The sequence below is a fragment of the Pseudophryne corroboree genome, chromosome 9 (assembly GCF_028390025.1).
Source record: "Pseudophryne corroboree isolate aPseCor3 chromosome 9, aPseCor3.hap2, whole genome shotgun sequence".
NCBI lineage: Eukaryota > Metazoa > Chordata > Amphibia > Anura > Myobatrachidae > Pseudophryne > Pseudophryne corroboree.
In genome coordinates this window covers 215,729,784-215,751,890 of record NC_086452.1, presented here as the reverse complement: position 1 = coordinate 215,751,890, position 22,107 = coordinate 215,729,784, and the positions used below count along the sequence as shown (strand labels likewise).

At 45.4% G+C, this 22,107-nt stretch overlaps 1 protein-coding gene across 9 annotated transcripts in view; it reads right to left on the bottom strand.

Annotated features, from left to right (window-relative positions):
- Nucleotides 1-22,107, bottom strand: part of NTNG1 (netrin G1) — a 501,549-nt gene that overhangs the window by 173,613 nt on the left and 305,829 nt on the right. For all 9 annotated transcript variants that reach the window (XM_063940103.1, XM_063940104.1, XM_063940105.1 and 6 more), the window contains exon 4: nucleotides 2,662-2,834. In XM_063940103.1, coding sequence (XP_063796173.1) covers nucleotides 2,662-2,834 — 173 coding nt within the window. The remainder of the gene's footprint in view (nucleotides 1-2,661; nucleotides 2,835-22,107) is intronic.

Below are 22,107 nucleotides of genomic sequence, written 5' to 3'. Positions count from 1 at the left end.
ATACAAGAGACCTATAGAAATACCTATATTCCAGCAGAACAGTAACTTAAAGTAAATATAAAAATCCACATTAGCATGGTTTAAATAAAAACAAATAAAAAATCACTGTCCTGGAGTGATTCATGCAAAGGCCAGACTACAATCCCATTGGGAATCTATAGAATAATTAGAAAATGACTGTTCATCTAGCACAGTATGGGTGACATTTGCTGTGCCCAGATTTGTACAGCTGGTAGAGACTTACCCAAACAGACTTGCCGCTGTAATTGAAGCTAATGGTATTTCAACCAACAATTAAAACAAATGGATGAATACTTAAGTCTCCTTTTTTCCCTTTGTAGAGTATGCTTTATAGATCATTTTGTATTTAGCGCTATAAAGTATTTTGTGTTGATCAGTTGTAAGAGTTGCCAAATTATCAAATTTGATTTCATGATGTAATAAAATAAAATCTGAAAGAATTTGAACACTTATGTTGCCGCTGTAGGACCGCAGTCTTATGTCTTTATATTATCACATAACAGTATTCAATACTTCTGAGGATTGTGATGTTTTTTCCATCACAGTACACCATCACAGTGTTGGATGCAACACTTACATCTGAAGGACTTATCTTGTCCAAAATGTTGCTGCAATCAGTGATGTGTAAGTTTTTCTGCTTACATTTGAGACTACCGATCAGTGCAAAGCAGTAAGGGTCTGGTTCAGAAATAGACACAAACTTTATTTTTACGACGTTGAGCAATTATTGACTAAGGGGCCTATTTATCACCATCCGCATCCAGGATGCAGATGACAGGTGATAAATTCACCCCAACTCACACTGCGACAATTGACTACATCGCAGGGATGTATCAATTATCATGTGCAGGGACAGAGCTTGCGGTCAAGCTCTGTCCCTGCGATGATACTCCGCAGCATCAGCGGGGTATTTTTCAGAAAAAATACCCTGATGTCCTGCTGCGCATGTGCCGCCGCCGCCCGTTCGACCCCCCCATCGCAACTACCCCCTCTGCGCCGCGGACCCCCCCCAGAAGATCAATATACTCACCAGTCCAGGGAGCTGGTCAGTGCTGTTCCTGCTGGGCTGCCCGGTGCCGGATCCTGTGCGCTGCGGTGACCCCCGGTGCTGTAAAGTGCGCTGCCGCTTTGCAGTGTCATTTTACTGCACCGGGCTCACTTTGCAGCACATGGGGGACCCGGCGCTTGGCAGCGCTCACCGGAGCAGTGGACACCGGCTCCCTGAACTGGTGAGTATGGGTTTTTTATTTTATTTTTTATTTTTTTTACACTGTGATCAGCTTATGTGTCCATCAGACACACATAGCTGATCACTCTACCGGGTCCCTGCTCAGCTTTCTCTGCTGGTCAAAATGGTGCTTTTCGCAGTGCTGCCCTGTGTACTCGCCAGCCTGACCGCCATGTCACTCCCGAAATCACGCTCCAGAAAGCCTTGTAATTGCCATTTGACACTAGGGTGAGGATGCTCTGCCATAGAGATCTATTACCACTGGGGAGCGATTTCTTATGGGGGTGGTAAGTGATTTTACAATGGGGGCCTATGGACACGGTGGAATGAGATGTAAAACACCCTCTAAGTATAGTGTTTTTAAATTAAATATTTATATATTTTATTAAAAAGACTTTTTACATTTTTTTTAAATTAAAAAAATAACAACTATTTCTGAGAGGTTTTTCGCCACAAAAATCGTCATTTAAGTGGTTAATAAATAGGACATACAAATAATTTCTTATCATCTCGGTTTCCAGTGATAAATTAAAATGAACATGGACAAAATGAGATAAATAAGCCCCATTGTTAGCAGGCTTAGATACCGTACATTCCATTATCTTTGTCTGAGACTACGTACTGAGCGTATTGGTTCTTCAAATGTTTCTTAAGAAGCTTGAAACCTATATTTATCTTGTCTAGTGGCACATTTGTGCCCAGGGACTGCACCCAACACAATACTATACTACAGAGGTCTGGGTCTGCAATTCTAACCTCTATAGTTTCAAAGCAAGTCTCACTAGATATAAATCTTTTGGTTAATGGGTTACGGGCAAGCTAGGTCAGCTGCTACACACATTTCCTACTTCTATTAGATTAAATTCATATCACCATCAGTTTTCCTCTTGTTCCCCCTGTCAGCTGCCTTCGGATGAAGCTCTATATTAAAAAATTAATTGAGCAGAATGATAGTAGAAAGCATTAAACCAATCATTGATCTAACACCTCATTGATTCCTCTCCATAAAACTGTCTGCATTAACCTCTCCCATACTAAAGAGGCCTTGGAATACTAATGCTTATATCGCTATTTCCAATGTACTTTTTTTTTTTAAACAATCTGTGTTTTGATGATGAATCTTTTTAATTACTGTTTAATGTCATTATTATATTTTAGTGCATACAAATATTGTTGAGCCACTGCAGACATAATCCAACTGTTGTGTATTTTCTGGAGGCTTGGCTCACATTGGGTTACACATGTGCAATGCAACTGGACAAACTCTAGAAGATAAATAAAACATAGCCCAAGTATGCTACAGTGTTTTTCTACAGTCAGAAGGTATTATCCCCCAAGACATACAGTATGAAATCAATATGTGTAATATGATTAGCTTCTCTGTATCTGATGTCTACTATACACATACTCACATATATTGGCAGTTCCCTTGGGAATGGTGAGGTAAGAGCCAGGACTCCAAGCCTGTCCTCGATAGTTCTTCTTACACTGGTCGCAGTCCTGTCCGGTAGTGTTGTGTTCACAGTCACAGGTTAGTTGGTTTTTTATGAAGGTACAGCTGTTGGCATGTAAGTTACACTTACACCTGGCAATGATAAAGTTAAATAATTTAGTGTATCATGAAAGATCTCTGTAATTAAACATAACTGATAATTAAGTTATTACAGTATTACAAAGTGACTAATTGCACAGAGCACTAAACACAGATTGCCAGTACGGGTTGTAGATAGAGGTCAATACATGTTAAGTGGACAGTAGGACATCTTTCTGCAGAGAGTCTATTATTTTTATTTCAATTCTTTACAGGTTGTCTTCTGCCTGAAACTACAGTAATTGAACTACAGTTAACGTGCGTACACACTGGCTGATATATCTGGTGTTCAATTGAATGGGCAATATATCGCTGGTCCATCGGCCATTGTGTACCAACGATACTGTATGTCTGTGAACGCAGTCGTTCACAGACATATCACATCGGCCCTGCAGCACAATTGATCTGCAGATAAATCTAAAGTGTGTACCCAGCATTAGCCATCCAATGCAAATTATACTATCGCCTCCTGTAACTCACCACCAGAGGTAATCTGCCAAGTCACGGTTATTGTTGTGTGTCTATCTATAGTTTTTTTTAATAGATATTCTTTTTCTATTGAGGAATTATTATTTTTTTTGTTGTTAATATTTTTAACTGCAGCATTTATTTATTCAAGTCCAAGTTTGTAATTTCAGCTACACTGAAGATGCATGAACTGGCTAGCTGGGACACACACGTGTATAATATCCACGTGACTGACCTGACAAAGCAGACACCCTGATACCTCCAGACCAGTATTGCCAAGGCAGCTGTTTAGCGCTCATTTTGCCCCAATGTGATTTTATTGATAAACTATGGCGCTAAACAATCATTGTCATTGCCACTTGTTAGTAAAAAGACCCTTATATCGTGGATGCATTGTTATGTCATATTGCAAGGTAAATAAACCTCCTAATGGCTGATGTGTGCCTCCATTCTAACAGTAAAACATCTTATACCCTTATAATAAGAATAAAGACACGGAGACTTGAATTTGGCAGAAAATTGTTAGCTATTTATTGTAACCCTAACCACTAGCAAAACCTGTAAAAGAAAATAGCATATAATATAAACTGAATATGGTGGCAGAAAAAAGAACGGCTAAATACCCACTGAAGATAACCTCAAAGACATTAAAACTGAAGCAATCCTAATCTACCACAAAAACCATACATAGGTATCCAACTCAGACCTCCACGCTGCCTGCCCACCCTGATGGGTGATGACGCTGCCCCCTGTCGGGTGATCTAGCGGCCTTAAAAGTCAATGGAGGTGAGTGCACCTAAACCACACCAACACCGTAAAAACTGTGACTAACAAGCCAAACTAGAAGCTGCCGTACTTTTCCGCCAAACAAATAGCCAACGAGAAAACCACTACTAACAACCTAAAGCCACAAAAAAACTCCGTGCTTAATCAAACCAAAAATGGGGTGGGAGGGCGGGAAGGCAAACTAAAAGAGACCCCTAATGTCCTATGCATCTCCTATATATACTGATCCCTCCCCTACCTATAATTGGCTGTAACCTGTCATGCCATTTTGGTCCACACCCATCACAGGAGGTTTAACTCTCTCCAATCCCATGTCTGTCATTCTGTTCTCCTTAAGTCAACAAAAAACCAACATACAGCCCTGGTTAAATGATTTAGCACCAACAAGATACAGATTTGGCGTGCAGGATTTTATATAAGCCAAATGCTGAATGTGAATTATCATCTCTGCTGCCTCTCTCAAGAGTTACATAACTCCGTCTGCCATTTCCTGCCAACATGACTCAGAGTGGCGAAGGCAATAATATGTTATATCACATGAGAAATAATGTCAATAATTCCATTTTCTTTTACAATGTGTGTGGGTCCCCTTCAGCTATGGCCTACTGTAGCATGTATTACTTAGATATAAGTAATATCTTATATGCAGGAGATGACATGTCCCATCAGCCCATGCTGCTGCTGCTAGGACTGATAAAATCACATGGAGCAGTGTCCATGTTCCTCTTCTGCCTGGGTCAGAGAAGTGAAAGGCAATGAGGAGAGCTGACTCTGCAGCACTACAAGGCCTAGCCACCAGCAGGGTGACCCCCGGGGTTGTTTCCAGTTCCTAGTGATCCAGGATACTCCCTCGACTTTGCACTTACTGTGGGGGGAAATGTAATCAAGCCTTCTAAATAGTCGACAGCCAATCAAACAGATTTTAGTTAGCATTTATGAGGTATATGCTATAAACCGTAGAAGCTGATTGGTTACTATGGGCAACTTCTCTATCTGTCACATTCTCCACTATTTAGAAGGTTTAATACATTTCCACCACAATCCTTAGTGTTACCCCAAGACCTACCACATCCAGGGACTTCACTCATAAGGGATTTTCTTTACTAGTGCTTCAGCATGTCAATGTGACCAGGGGGTATATTTACTAAGGTGTGACTTTTTTTTAAAGTGAAGATGTTGCCCATAGCAACCAATCAGATTCCAACTATTATCTTCTAGAAGCTGCTAGATACATGGTAAGTGATATCTGTTTGGTTGCTATGGGCAACACTCCCACTTCTAAGAAACTCACACCTTAGTTATACCCCTTTCAGACAGCCTGAGACGGGTCGCACCCGGGAGCCTGACATGGGAGCTACCAGGGTGCAACCCGCCTCAGGCCCCCCCGCCGCTGCGGGTTGGTGATGTCATCGGTGACACAGTGGCGGTGGCGCTTGGAGATCACATGATCTCGAAGTGCCGCCCGTCCACACAGAGTGAATGGGAAATGGGTTGCATCAACCCGGCTCCTGTTCACACCGCACAATGAACCGGGTAGAACACGAGTTCAACCCTGGTCACTAACAGGGTTGAAATACCGTGTCAACCCGGGATATTTCCCCTAGCACCTTTCAGACCGCACATGAAGACATGTGCAATAACCTGTGTTCAAAGCTGGCGGTTTGAAAGGGGTTTAAATATACCCCTAGGGCTGCATAGATCCACCTTGGGCCCCTCCAGCGGGCATACTACACTTAAATCTACACATTTCTATTGTAGTTAATGGTAGTAAATGGGAAGCCTATGGTACACTCAAATCTAAAGATATTTGGTACACATGCGCATTAGAGAATTGTGTATTTTTACACCAAATGGACTTTCATCCACCTGTAATTTGAAATTCTTTTGATTACATGCCGAAACATTCTTTGTATAATATATGCTTTCTCATCATGAATAAAGAGTAATTCTTTCCCTACCTGTAATATAGCAAGTTGATGCTTTGCCGACCTTTGTAAAAAACAATGGTTAACCTATTTGACTAATGCAATGCAAAGCAGAAGCCGCCGAGAGTAAGCAGCCACTGGAGAGGTTCTGATACATTTTTAATGACTTGCCATATGTTCTAAGTTTAAACACATTTTCACCTTCTTGTTATTCTGTGTTAAAGTTTCTGAGCTGCAGATTAAAAGGGCAGGGGGGAACATGGCTTGCCTAGTAGAGGAACTACAGGGAAATCTGGCAGAGGCAATCCTGGCTGGTTTCAGAATAGCCCACAACACCCATCGCCGGTATCAGGCCCTTTACACACACTCGCCTTACATATTACATATGTTCCAACAGCAATAATACAGATCCTAGGCAAGATAATGCAACCCTCCCCCATCTCATCCATTTGAAAAAATACAAACAGTAGCCTAGGATGGTTACATAATAGATGACCAGTCTGTGCCACGAGTGAAGTTAGCACTCAATTAAAAAAACACACTAATGTTAGACCATACTTTCAGGGAGATTATAGATTGCATTCTAATGCGCCGCGTGCCATTGATGGGGCCTGTCACAGACCACCCAAGGGCCATGTTTATTTCCACATATGGGCGTATCTATTGTCACTCAGGGGTGTGTCCTGTAGTGGCAGGTGAAAACTAAAGTACAAAGCGCAGTAAATAGTGCACACTGACATCACAGCTACATTACACGGTAGGGCTACACACTGACATTACACAGTAGGGAGAGAGGGCGAGCAGGTTGGGGGTGCCGTGGATGGGGAAGATGTGAGGAGAGAGCGAGCAGGAGGGGGAATCTGTGTGGGGGAGAAGGGGTTGGGGTGCCACGGTTTGGGGAAGGGGGCAGTTTGGAGATGTGAGGAGAGAGAGAGAGCAGGAGAAGGGACTCTGTGTAGGGATCGAGGGAAGGGGAAGGGGAAGGGGGAGTATGGAGCTGTGAGGGGAGAAAGAGTATGCCTAAGCAAACAAGCCACTCACTGACATGGGACCAGCTTGTAATAGGGGCAGTAATATAGGTTCTCACATGCCTATCCCAGTGGCAAATATAGAGTTATTTTGGGGATTGGGGGGGGGGGGGGGGGTTTATTCCATATAATTATATATATATATATATATATATGTATATATATATATATATAAGTGATGAGCGGGTTCGGTTCCTCGGAAACCGAACCCCCCAGAACTTCACCCATTTTACACGGGTCCGAGGCATACTCAGATTCTCCCGTATGGCTCGGTTAACCCGAGCGCGCCCGAACGTCATCATCCCGCTGTCGGATTCTCGCGAGATTCGGATTCTATATAAGCAGCCGCGCGTCGCCGCCATTTTCACTCGTGCATTGGAAATGTTAGGGAGAGGACGTGGCTGGCGTCCTCTCTGTTTATTAATAATATTTGTGCTTATTGCTTAATTATGGGGACTGGGGAGCAGCTGTATTATATAGGAGGAGTACAGTGCAGAGTTTTGCTGACAGTGACCACCAGTATACGTTGTCTGCCTGAAAAACACTCCATATCTGTGCTCAGTGTGCTGCATATATCTGTGCTCACACTGCTTTATTGTGGGCACTCGGGACCACCAGTATATTATATAGGAGAAGTACAGTGCAGAGTTTTGCTGACCAGTGACCACCAGTATACGTTGTCTGCCTGAAAAACACTCCATATCTGTGCTCAGTGTGCTGCATATATCTGTGCTCACACTGCTTAATTGTGGGGACTGGGGAGCAGCTGTATTATATAGGAGGAGTACAGTGCAGAGTTTTGCTGACAGTGACCACCAGTATACGTTTTCTGCCTGAAAAACACTCCATATCTGTGCTCAGTGTGCTGCATATATCTGTGCTCACACTGCTTAATTGTGGGGACTGGGGAGCAGCTGTATTATATAGGAGGAGTACAGTGCAGAGTTTTGCTGACAGTGAACACCAGTATACGTTGTCTGCCTGAAAAACACTCCATATCTGTGCTCAGTGTGCTGCATATATCTGTGCACACACTGCTTAATTGTGGGGACTGGGGAGCAGCTGTATAATATAGGAGGAGTACAGTGCAGAGTTTTGCTGACAGTGACCACCAGTATACATTGTCTGCCTTAAAAACACTCCATATCTGTGCTCAGTGTGCTGCATATATCTGTGCTCACACTGCTTTATTGTGGGCACTGGGGACCACCAGTATATTATATAGGAGGAGTGCAGTGCAGAGTTTTGCTGACAGTGACCACCAGTATATATAGCAGTACGGTACGGAAGGCCACTGCTCTACCTACCTCTGTGTCGTCAAGTATACTATCCATCCATACCTGTGGTGCATTTCAGTTGTGCGCAGTATATATAGTAGTAGGCCATTGCTATTGATACAGGCATATAATTCCACACATGGAGAACAAAAATGTGGAGGGTAAAATAGGGATAGATCAAGATCCACTTCCACCTCATGCTGAAGCTGCTGCCACTAGTCATGGCCAAGACGATGAAATGCCATCAACGTCGTCTGCCAAGGCCGATGCCCAATGTCATAGTAGAGAGCATGTAAAATACAAAAAACTAAATTTCAGTAAAATGACCCACAAATCAAAATTAAAAGCGTCTGATGAGAAGCGTAAACTTGCCAATATGCCATTTACGACACGGAGTGGCAAGGAACGGCTGAGGCCCTGTCCTATGTTCATGGCTAGTGGTTCAGCTTCACATGAGGATGGAAGCACTCATCCTCCTGCTAGAAAACTTAAAAGAGTTAAGATGGCAAAAGCACAGCAAAGAAATGTGCGTTCATCTAAATCACAAATCCCCAAGGAGAGTCCAATTGTGTCGGTTGCGATACCTGATCTTCCCAACACTGGACGGGAAGAGGTGGCGCCTTACACCATTTGCACGCCTCCTGCAAGTGCTGGAAGGAGCGCCCTTCAGTCCAGTTCCTGATAGTCAGATTGAAGATGTCACTGTTGAAGTACACCAGGATGAGGATATGGGTGTTGCTGGCGCTGGGGAGGAAATTGACAAGGAGGATTCTGATGGTGAGGTGGTTTGTTTAAGTCAGGCACCCGGGGAGACACCTGTTGTCCGTGGGACGAATATGGCCATGCCTGGTCAAATTACAAAAAAAAATCACCTTTTCGGTGTGGAATTATTTCAACAGAAATGCGAACAACTGGTGTCAAGCCGTGTGTTGCCTTTGTCAAGCTGTAATAAGTAGGGGTAAGGACGTTAACCACCTAGGAACATCCTCCCTTATACGTCACCTGGAGCGCATTCATCACAAGTCATTGACAAGTTCAAAAACTTTGGGTGACAGCGGAAGCAGTCCACTGCCAACTAAATCCCTTCCTCTTGTAACCAAGCTCCTGCAAACCACACCACCAACTCCCTCAGTGTCAATTTCCTCCTTACACAGGAAAGCCAATAGTCCTGAAGGCCATGTCACTGACAAGTCTGACGAGTCTGTATTTTATCAAAAAAAGAAAAGAGGTAGCATTGTGGTGCACACCGTCAAAAGCTGACTATTGTTTATTAATTAAAACGTAACTTTTATTAATTATAATACCTCAAATGAACTCCCCACCTATCTAAAAAGCGAAATATTAAAAATTAGAAGATAGTAAGAGATGAAATAATAAAATCTGGCGCTGGGGCACCTGATATAGCTCCTGCTCATACTAAATAATCGATCCAAATATCGATGTAAATATTGTGTCTGCACGTGGTATTCCCACAATACAGTGGATTATCACCAGAGTTGTGGGAAGCATTGATCAGTGAATTTGAGATCATGTTCTGCACTTCAGCAGCTCATAGAGAAAAGAATGTATAACTTATTTGCTACATCATTGTTACAGTGACCTGTTTTGTTACTTCCTAATAGTGAAGAACTTAGCAGAATACGTTTTTGCAACATTGTATGGGGGAGACATATCATCCAAGTGAGTGGATAGTTTAATTTACACAGGACGTTATACTGTCCTATTCTACCACTCAGGGGTATATTTACTAAGCTCCCGATTTTGACCGAGATGCCGTTTTTTCTTCAAAGTGTCATCTCGGTTAATCTCGGTAATTTACTAAACACTAATCACGGCAGTGATGAGGGCATTCGTAATTTTTTGCAAGTTCAGGTAAAAAATTACGAATGAATACACCATCGGTCAAAACGCGGCTGTTTAAGTATGAATCTCGGTCATTTACTAAGAAGTGCAAAGCCAAAAAAGAACAAACACTGCCGTGAAAAATTACAACTCGTAAAAAAGTGCTAAAAAAAAACAGACCTTTTTTTTTTATTCGTGATTGGATAGGCATGCACGGATCCATGAGATCCGTGCATGTATATCAGTGGGAAGGGGTGGGAAAGTGCTTATTTTTTCAAAAAAAATTGCGTGGGGTCCCCCCTCCTAAGCATAACCAGCCTCGGGCTCTTTGAGCCGATCCTGGTTGCAGAAATATGGTGAAAAAAATGACAGGGGTTCCCCCATATTTAAGCAACCAGCATCGGGCTCTGCGCCTGGTCCTGGTCCCAAAAATACGGGGGGAAAAAAGAGTAGGGGTCCCCCGTATTTTTAAAACCAGCACCGGGCTCCACTAGCTGGACAGATAATGCCACAGCCGGGGGTCACTTTTATACAGCGCCCTGCGGCCGTGGCATCAAAAATCCAACTAGTCACCCCTGGCCGGGGTACCCTGGGGGAGTGGGAACCCCTTCAATCAAGGGGTCCCCCCCCCCCAGCCACCCAAGGGCCAGGGGTGAAGCCCGAGGCTGTCCCCCCCCATCCAATGGGCTGCGGATGGGAGGGCCGATAGCCTTTGTTGTAAAATAAAAGATATTGTTTTTAGTAGCAGTACTACAAGTCCCAGCAAGCCTCCCCCGCATGCTGGTACTTGGAGAACCACAAGTACCAGCATGCGGCGGAAAAACGGGCCCGCTGGTACCTGTAGTACTACCACTAAAAAAATACCCAAAAAAACACAAGACACACACACCGTGAAAGTATAATTTTATTACATACATACACACATACATACATACTTACCTTATGTTCCCACGCAGGTCGGTCCTCTTCTCCAGTAGAATCCAAGGGGTACCTGTTGAATAAATTCTACTCACGAGATCCAGGGGTCCAGGCTCCTCGGCAAATCCAGGGATAATCCACGTACTTGAATAAAACAAAAAAACGGTTGCCCGACCACGAACTGAAAGGTGACCCATGTTTGCACATGGGTCACCTTCCCACGAATGCCAGAAACCCACTTTGCCTTCTGGCTAAGTGGGTTTCTTCAGCCAATCAGGGAGTGCCACGTTGTAGCACTCTCCTGATCAGCTGTGTGCTCCTGTCCTCACTGACAGGCGGCACACGGCAGTGTTACAATGTAGCGCCTATGCGCTACATTGTAACCAATGATGGGAACTTTCTGCCCTGCGGTTGACCTAAAGTGACGTCACCGCTGAGCAGAAAGTTCCCATCATTGGTTACAATGTAGCGCATAGGCGCTACATTGTAACACTGCCGCGTGCTGCCTGTCAGTGAGGACAGCAGCACACAGCTGATCAGGAGAGTGCTACAACGTGGCGCTCCCTGATTGGCTGAAGAAACCCACTTAGCCAGAAGGCAAAGTGGGTTTCTGGCATTCGTGGGAAGGTGACCCATGTGCAAACATGGGTCACCTTTCAGTTCGTGGTCGGGCAACCGTTTTTTTGTTTTATTCAAGTACGTGGATTATCCCTGGATTTGCCGAGGAGCCTGGACCCCTGGATCTCGTGAGTAGAATTTATTCAACAGGTACCCCTTGGATTCTACTGGAGAAGAGGACCGACCTGCGTGGGAACATAAGGTAAGTATGTATGTATGTGTGTATGTATGTAATAAAATTATACTTTCACGGTGTGTGTGTCTTGTGTTTTTTTGGGTATTTTTTTAGTGGTAGTACTACAGGTACCAGCGGGCCCGTTTTTCCGCCGCATGCTGGTACTTGTGGTTCTCCAAGTACCAGCATGCGGGGGAGGCTTGCTGGGACTTGTAGTACTGCTACTAAAAACAATATCTTTTATTTTACAACAAAGGCTATCAGCCCTCCCATCCGCAGCCCATTGGATGGGGGGGGACAGCCTCGGGCTTCACCCCTGGCCCTTGGGTGGCTGGGGGGGGGACCCCTTGATTGAAGGGGTCCCCACTCCCCCAGGGTACCCCGGCCAGGAGTGACTAGTTGGATTTTTGATGCCACGGCCGCAGGGCACTATATAAAAGTGACCCCCGGCTGTGGCATTATCTGTCCAGCTAGTGGAGCCCGGTGCTGGTTTTAAAAATACGGGGGACCCCTACTCTTTTTGTCCCCCGTATTTTTGGGACCAGGACCAGGCGCAGAGCCCGATGCTGGTTGCTTAAATATGGGGGAACCCCTGTCATTTTTTTCCCCATATTTCTGCAACCAGGATCGGCTCAAAGAGCCCGAGGCTGGTTATGCTTAGGAGGGGGGACCCCACGCATTTTTTGGGGGGATTTTACATTGTTTAATTAAAAATAAAAAATAAAAAGAACCCCAGCACGGATCACACAGATCCGGCCGAGATTGATTGTAAAAAAAAACGGCAGTGTTTTGCTAATCACTGCCGTAAAATTAGGTAAAAAAAAACGAATGACATCGACATCGGAAGAAAAGAAAAACACGAATACGACAGCTTAGTAAATCCATCGTAATAAATTCAAAAAGTTGCAGTTTTACACTCTCGATGTCATTCGTGATTGAACTTTGACCTATTTTCGGAAATTACGAATGTTAGTAAATATACCCCTCAGTGAGAGATATACACTATAAAAACCCATCTTTATTTGTTAATCACTCCCTAATTAGTATTACACAACGATATGGATTAAATATAGGAGGAGTGTTTTTCATTTCTGTTTGTGTCTTTGTTTATCGGTGGATCACTGTACAATATATTTAGTGGTGAAAATCTAAATACCACGTGCAGACACAATATTTACATCGATATTTGGATATTTTCGCTTTGCAAGTGTGCGAATGCATGTGTAGCAGAGCTGTACAAACTCTTGAGCAGTATCTGAGTAGCCCAGGACTTACTCAGCCGCTGCGATCACATCAGCCTGTCCGGGACCGGAATTGACATCAGGAACCCTACCTGCAAATGCTTGAACACACCTGCGTTTTTCCAACCACCGCCCAGAAAACGGTCAGTTGCCAGCCTCAAACGGCTTCTTCCTGTCAATCTCCTTGCAAACGCCCGTGCGAATGGATCCTTTGCACAAACCCATCGCTGAGAGGTGATCCGCTTTGTATCTGTGCGATGCACCTGCGCATTGCGGTGCATATGCACGCGTAGTAACTTCTGACCTGATCGCAGCGCTGCAAAAAACGCTAGCGAGCGATCAGGTCTGAATTACCCCCATTATCAATAAGAGGAAAGAACTTCTGCTGTCTTAGGGGGGTATTCAATTAGGTTAGTTTTTTTTGCCTAGGCAAAAAAAAAGGCACTTTTCACTAATTTTTTAGGGCGAATGGGGATTCACCCTATTCGATAACAGGGCCAATTTATCGCCTATGTGAAAAACTCAGCAGGAGCGAAAAACATGTGAATCGGCGAATCCACGTGTTTTCTCTCCTTCGCCAGTGAAAACTCGGGCCATTTTCGCTGATTTTGAGGCATTTTTCGCCAGTGCCTTTTCACAAAAAAAAAAAAGGTGAAAAGCCATTGGCGAAAATGCCTTAAAAACGGGCGAAAGCGGGCCACAATTGAATACACAGGGGTTGAATTCAATGGCTCCGAAATTCTCAGAGCTAATTGAACACCCCCTTTTGTCTCTGCAATTTCAGAGATGGCAGTGGCGTAACCCCAGGGCACCAGGTGTGAGTTTGTGAATGTGTGTGTGTGTGTGTGTGTGTGTGTGGGGGGGGGGGGCACAACTACTTCGCCACCGGGCATATGGTATGTTCTTATACCCCTGTCATCATATATACAGGAAAAGCAGAATATATCCATTATTTGAAGAGCATTGTACAACAAAGGAATTCTTAAGGTGAATCTCTGAATAGTGACATAACTCTCAGCAATAAACAAAAGAAGTCTGGATCTCTAGAGATTGATGTGACCTATAAAAGCTCAGAGATGCCACTAATACAGTCACTTTACAATGAAGTCCAGCTCTGTTTGTACTGGCAGCAAATGATGAATACGTCAGTGATATTTAAAATGAGCTGCAGAACATATTGGGCCTAATTCATGTATGGATGGAATTGCACATCTGCAAGGAAGCGGATCTGCAATTCTGTGTGATTAAATGCAGCAGGAGGCGCCTGTAGGAGATAGTTGCCTCCTGCATGCATCTGCGAGATCCAAGTGCTGCGCTGAGAATGCAGCCACGCATCACCATCGCAACCATCGGTTGTAATTTGTAATGTTTTAGGCAGTCAGCCTAAGGTCCAGTAAGTCTGTGTCCGATAAAGCAGATCTTGGACCCATCACGTCTTCAAAATGAAGACGGCACGTTTTGAAGAACTGTAATGGGCCTACCCCCCCCAAATGCTGCATCATGTCAGTTATGCTGCGGCTGACAGGGGGCTGCGAGCAATATCGCACATCTGCGCCTGCACATACCCCACACCATCGGATGTGTACATAAACCTATTATTATTATTGTTATTGTACATAAATGGACTTAGGTCCATTAAACGTTGGAGCTTATGAATTAGGTGTTGCAGATGGCTGAGTAATGTGGAATTGGGAGAATATCAGGGGAACGTGTGACATTAGCAATGGGACAGAGATGGGAAGCTACCATGTGTCATTACTGCAATGCAACAGTCCTGAGTTACAGACCTCATGCTGCTTATGGGGTAGCTGGAGCGGCTTTGTTATAAAGATTGTGGAAGCAATAGCCAGCCCCATTCATGTAGGCACAGATACTCTGCAGCTGGAATCCTCCATCTTGGCTTCAGTGATGTTATTCATTCTGACATCAGGATGGCCTATGGGAAGGCATAAAACCCCAGAGCACAGGGCCATAAGTGGCATTTGTTCAGTTCCTGGATTGAACGTGCTACTTTTTGTTGTTACAAAACGAAAATGTTGGCAACGCGATGAGCAGAAGAGAACTGCGGCGACTTCTGAGTGATCAGATAGGATGGAGAGGGTATAGAGATGAAAGTGGCCAGCAGGGAGATGGGTTTCAGAGGCTAAGAACATGCGCCTCTCAGAGGAGGGCATTAGAAGAAATGGCTCGTTCCATGGCTTCTGCACGTGACCAGGGGCCTGCGGCTACACCACGGTGAAGATGGAACATCCCTGGAGGTCTTCAAAGCCTGTTATCAAGTTTCAACCAGACCGGACTGCGTGACAGACTTCCAAGCCGTGATTATAACCAAGGTGAACCCACAGACTCCTGCAGCATCTGTATAACAGCCTAAACAGCCTACAGCAATGGGGACATAGTCACTCAGCTTCCCTGTGACCAGGTCTTCCATCATTCCTGCATTGCAGAGTGGGCACAGATTAGAGACACCTGCCCTCTGTGCCGAAGCCCGTGCTTCCCATCATCCGCATAGAGACCTCCCTGTGCTATCGGTCCATCTATTCCTCCATGCCTATGTCACAAAAACTGGGGATTAGGGCTACTGGCGACACCCCAAGAAAAAAAAAAAAACGACACTGGGCAGCCACCTCATGGGTGTGTTGGAAGTGCTGCAAATCATTTTTTTTTTATGCTGACAGTTACATCCGACTCATTGATAACATAATAACTTTATCATGTCACCCGGGCAACGCCGGCACCTCAGCTGGTGACTATATAAATGTAAGTAGTTAGACAATATGGGCCTAATTCAGATCTGATCGCAGCAGCAGCAAATTTATTAGCTAATGGGCAAAACCATGGGGGTCATTCCGAGTTGATTAAATTTAGCACAGCTACGATCATCTTTCCTGACATGCGGGGGGACGCCCAGCACAGGGCTTGACCGCCCCGCATGTCAGTACGGCCCCCCCTTTGAAGAAGTGCAAAGGCATCGCACAGCGGCGATGCCTTTGCACTTCAAGAGTAGCTCCCGGCCAGCGCAGCTTTAGCGTGCTGGCCGGGAGCTACTCATCGCTCCCCAGCCCGCATTGGCTGCGTGTGACGTCACGCAGCCAATGCGGCCCGCCCCCCATTCGGTCCGGCCACGCCTGCATTGGCCGGACCAAACCCATGAAACGGCGGACAAACGCCGCCGTTCTGCCCCCTCCCGCTCAGAGATCGCCTCTGCCTGTCAACCAGGCAGAGGCGATCGCATCCCTGCTACGGCCTTCGGCCGTCTGGCATGCGCCGGCGCACTACGGAGCCGGCGCATACGCAGTAGGGACCCGTTCGCTCTGCTGCATTAAAATGCAGCGAGCGAACAGGTCAGAATGACCCCCCATGTGCACTGCGGGTGTGGCAGATATAACGAGTAGAGAGAGATTTGGGTTGGTTATTTTGTTTCTGTGCAGGGCAAATACTGGCTGCTTTATTTTTACACTGCAATTTAGATTTCAGTTTAATCACACTCCACCCAAATCTAACTCTGCGCATGTTATATCTGCCCCACCTGCAGTGCACATGGTTTTGCCCATTAGCAAACAAATTTGCTGCTGTGATCAGATCTGAATTAGGCCCTATATCTATGAGAGATTGTACAGAAGCGCAGGAACATTATCATTCTGTTTGACTTAATACATAGACACACATTTTAATTATATTTTACAACGTAAAAAATATAAACGTTTCCCCGGAGTTATTTGGGAATCGGATCAAACTTTTTGCCGTTTTTTTCTTGTCAGCAATTTTATTTTGGGTTCTCTGATATTTTTCTTTCTTTTTATCTGAAACCCCAAAAATAAAATGTACAATTTTTTAAAATAAATTTTAATTTACTTTTTAATTTTAAAGGCTAAAGCTGGGTGCACAAGGGAAAGGGGCAGCAGGACCTGGGGCCCCTCAAAAAGGCCCAGGCCTGGGGTAAAGAGATCCCCCTCTCAGCACCACTGGGTGCAGGGAGGGTGCCTGTGTGCTGTGATTGCTCTCCCCTCTGGATTTGTCTCTGGCTGAGGATGCCCCCTGTACTGCTTCAAGGCGCTGAAAATACTTTCTTTTCACAAATGTATATAAGGGGACATGGCCATGCCTCCGTTCAATTAGGCCACACCCCCATAATGCTAAAAAGGGTTAGGTTTGGGCAATAGGCATGGGAGGTTAGGTTTAGGCACCTCTGGGGGGTAGTTAGGTTCAGGCACTAAAGGGACGGTTAGGTTTAGGCTACGGGACCAGAGGGTTAGGGGGAGGGGGAAATATCCTGTACTCATCTGTCGGGATTTTGTCCATCGGATCACGGCATTGGTATTATGAACGCCGGTATCCCATGCGCCGGTCATCCATACTGATTCCATTGGGAGCTATAGCCGTTATCCTTGTAGCTTTGCTGTCTCAGCAATAATGACCTACCCGTCACTTCTCATTCTACTGCATATCCAACAGTAGCTACAGTATATTACCACCTCTGTACCAAAAAAACGTATAGGCCAGGTAACAACTGGAAAAATTGCACCCCAGCACAGTTACTCAGTTTGTGCCTATTTATCTGCCCTACGCACACGTAGGTTCATGCCCGCATTGCAGTTTTCAAAACAATCAACCAAAAAGTGGTCTATACAGGCAGTGGCGCCGAGAGAGGGGGGGAGAGGGTACAAATTACCTGGGCCCAGGTCTGATGGAGGGGCCCAGTGGGGGCCCAGGCCCATGCCTCCTTTGATTTGGCCATGCTGAAAAGCACCTGGGCCCAGCCAGGCTCTCTACTGCCCTAGCTGGGAGGCATGCCATGCTCCTGTGAGTGGGTGCTTCTCATGTGCTAGAGATGCCCCAAAAGAGGTGTGGCCATGCCTCCTGCATGCTGTGGTCACACCCTCTCCAGGGGGGTGGGGGGACCAGAAAGTTGTAACGGGGCACAAGATTTCTCTTGGCAGCCCTGACAGCAGATGACTGCTCAGATCTGCATCCTACAATAACAGTCGCTTTAGCTACAAAGCACACATTTCCTCCTTATACATTGGATTTGAACATGCTGAACAATAGTAATAAAGTACCTACCAGTAAGGTTAGGTCCTAGCTGACTCTACTGGAATGTATGAGGCACATCTGGATCAGCAAAAGGAAGTGTAGCAGACAGGTGTGTGGTAAATACAATCTGGTGTGTTGTTAGATTCTATCAATTTGTCATTTATTCTATACTGTAATATAATTTTACTTTTAATTGCAGATTTTGCATTCAAATTATAATAACCAAGTGTGCTTTGGACATTCCAGCTTCTAGGAGACAAGTGCATTGTTAATGCGAATCAAGTTTTACGATCAAATTTTGTAGATTTGGGGACCTAATTATTATTTCTGCAGTGGGGGTACACTGGGGTTCCACACTGAATAGCATCAGGGTGTAGAGTTGGATCTTGATCCGAGGCACCAACAGGCTAAAAGCTTTGACTGTTCCCAAGATACACAGCGCCGCCTCCTCTATAACCCTGCCTCCGTGCACAGGAGCTCAGTTTGTAAGTTGGTGCCTGCAGTGCAGGCAGCTAACAGGGGGGCTGCGCTAGGCAGCCCTGAAAATAGCTTTTTTAGAAGATAGAAGACTTCAAGGGCCGCAGCACAGGCACTTAAAAGTGCTGTATGTCATTGTCAAAGTCAGAAAAATATCACGCTGCACGTTGCCATATATTCACCTCATGCGCTTGCCCGCTGCACATGCACTTTCACTGGCGTGCGTGCACATACTCGCAAATGTGTGACGGTGCCTCTACGGGCGTGCGCTCGAGCGCATGGTATGTGCACTTACGGTAGAGTTTGTGCGCGTCTAGCGAGCGACTCAATCGCTCCTTAATAAATCCATATAGCAGGTTTTATAGGTAATGTTCCCCTTAGTAATAACTGTAAGTTTGGTTAAAGTGACTTGCTCATGGACATGGGAATCCCTCTTTTCGTTATACAAAGGGTCTGTCTAAGGTTGAACAGTGGTGTCTGGTACCTAACCGAAGAGTATTTTAATAGCAACAATCCGGTGTTGGTTAGGTATAGATTAAACGCTCCTGCGTATAGTTATGGCCATTAGTAATTTCTGGACATATCCTATATTTGCAGTTCATTATCCATGCGGCGGGAATCCGGAGATTCCCTCCCACCTGAGCTGTTTGAAATAGTCACAGCCCATCTGTTCAAATCCACCTACGACCTTTTGTTATAGTGCAGAGAGACATTCCTGTGTCCAATGAACAATAAGGTTGTAGGGCCCTTTGAAGTACACTGTATGTTGTGTATATAAGGGTCACTGATCCCAGACCGGCCAGTACTCTCTCTTCAACAGTTATCGCTGATAATTGGAGGACTGGATTCCGGTTGCGCCTGCGAGTGTTCCCCGTATGGTATGTTTCTCTGTGGCCACTTTGTTACCCGTGTAATGTTAGCCATTCATTCTTAGTCTATGTATTTGTATTAGCGATTGTTTACTATTGCATATATTTCTGTCTAGATATCTTGTTAGAATTATATGTTAGTTTGTAGTGTATGACTTGTTAACTGTTTCTCTTTTCGATATAACTAAAAGCTTGTTAGTAAAGGTGTTGGAACCTTAGCAAGGTTTCGTGTGTTCATTACATTTGCAGAGGGTATTAGGAGCGTCCCGATCGCTCAAACAGCTTTGGTATTATTAAGGTTAAGCAGCGTTATATCGCTACAGTGTTTCAGCACAAGGTTTACAGCATAAGAGTATCTTTTCTGTGTGTTACATTCAAGGTTTACTGATTGTCATCTTGTGAGCGTCTGCGCCGCTCGTGATCTCCTCGTGGTCTCGAGCGTCCGCTACGCTGGTAGCGTATCATTACGGTAGTCGGCAGCCTATAGCGTGCTTGACTCTACGCATTAAGCCGCGAGCGAACGTGCCGCTCGTGCGTCTCGACCACGGCTAAGCGTCTGCTACGCTAAGCGCGTACCCTTACGGTACCTCATACGCCAATTGCGTACTTAGTCTCTTACCCATATATAGTGAATATTATAAGGTAATCAAATCGACATTATCATCATTCTGACATATCATGCTGCGACTCCCTCACCACCCCCAGCGGCGCTGTAATCTCCCGTGCCCTGGTTGCCGGGTACATAAAGCAGAGGGCTCCGGTTTCTCTTCAGGCACACACACTTGCCGCTGCTCTCCTGGATCACGTATCCACGTTACAGGGAGGAGGTAAGAGGGTCCCCCAGGCGGGACCCGCTGAAAACCGCGATCTGCCGCTGTCTCTAGGAGACGGGCTGCGCGCGCTGGCATGGACATTGTGGCCGTTCAGGGACCCCACTAGACCACCAGAGCAAGGGGCACAGGTCGGATTACCTCATAATCCACTTTAATAGGCCCCACAGTACCCGGTGGTGAAGTCCAGCAAGGGGATAAGGCTCTGACCAGTAGCCCCTCCCCCAGCCCCAGGCTCCATTTACTGCAAATGTTCCCACCCTGGCGCTGCATCTCTCTGTCTCCCTAAGTCCCTGTCAGCGTTTGGGCGCCATTACACACATGCTGAGCTGATTCTGGGACTGCTGGGCAATGTCTCCTCTGTAGAGCCACCCGTATCATCAGCGCTGTGCATTTACAGGACACTTAAGTATTCTACATGTCATTTAGACAGTGTTAGTTAAGAACAAGTGCATTACTACTGGGATAGTTAGTACAAGTACCCTGTGATATACATCCAGTCTTTACTGTGCATTGTTACAGTATATCTATATACCTATATAGCTTTACTTAGTGGTACAGTTGTACTTAGTATTGCTAGTCCAGTGCAGTTCTATTGTTTGTAATAATTTCTGCATTGTATATGTGACTAAGTGTGTGCCAATAGCTGCTGTCTGATTTCTATTTCGTGTATCTCACACATATTGCTATCCCTGTATTCTGTACCCTGAGGGGGGCTAAGTGCATCATGGTTATCATATAATATAGTGTTTCACAGGATATACTACCTCGGTATTTTTCTCTGTGTTTTGTAGTCACCACATACCTCTAAAACACAGGTTCTCAAACTCGGTCCTCAGGATCCCACACGGTGCATGTTTTGCAGGTCTCCTCACAGAATCACAAGTGACATAATTAGCTCCACCTGTGGACCTTTTAAAATGTGTCAGTGAGTAATTAATACACCTGTGCACCTGCTGGGTTACCTGCAAAACATGCACCGTGTGGGGTCCTGAGGACCGAGTTTGAGAACCACTGCTCTAAAATCCTCTGTTTGTGCTCTGCTTGCAGTCACACTATACAGGGTTTTTTTTGGTAACCGTCGGATTTTCCTGATAATGCTAAACAGTGTCTTTCATATATTATTACAGCCTCTCATTATATTTAGGAGGCAGCATCTGATGCAGGTGTCCTGACGGCCAAGGCATCTACTACGTCCATTCTGGCTCGCCGGATTCTCTGGTTGCGGTCCTGGTCTGTAGATCTGGACTCTAAAAAGACCTTGGAGGTTATCCCTTTTAAGGGAAACATTCTTTTTGGGGAAGATCTCAACAAGATTGTTGCTGACTTGGCATCAGCTAAGACTGCATGTCTGCCTAGTACTTCTCCTTCGGCTCCGAAGGCTAAGAGTACTTCCTTTCGTTCCTTTCGACCTCCAGTAAAGCAAAGGGTCAGGTGTACCCGAAACAGGCTCGCACTTCCAAAACCTCTACGCCCAAACCTAAACGTGCCTGGGCTGCCCGTCAGCCTGCTTCCAAAACAGACAAGCCTGCTGCATGATGGGGCGGGCCTCACTCCGGGGGATCCCAGGGTGGGAGGCCGACTTCTACAGTTTGCTCAGGCGTGGTTACAGACCACTTCGGATGCCTGGGTAATGGAAGTTGTCACTCACGGATACGCCATCTCTTTCAAGAAACGTCCCCCTTGCCAATTTTGCTCAACAAACATCCCTTCGGATCAGGTAAAACTTAGTGGCGTAAGTTCATCACAGTCGCCCGGAGGCAAGATAAATATTAGTGC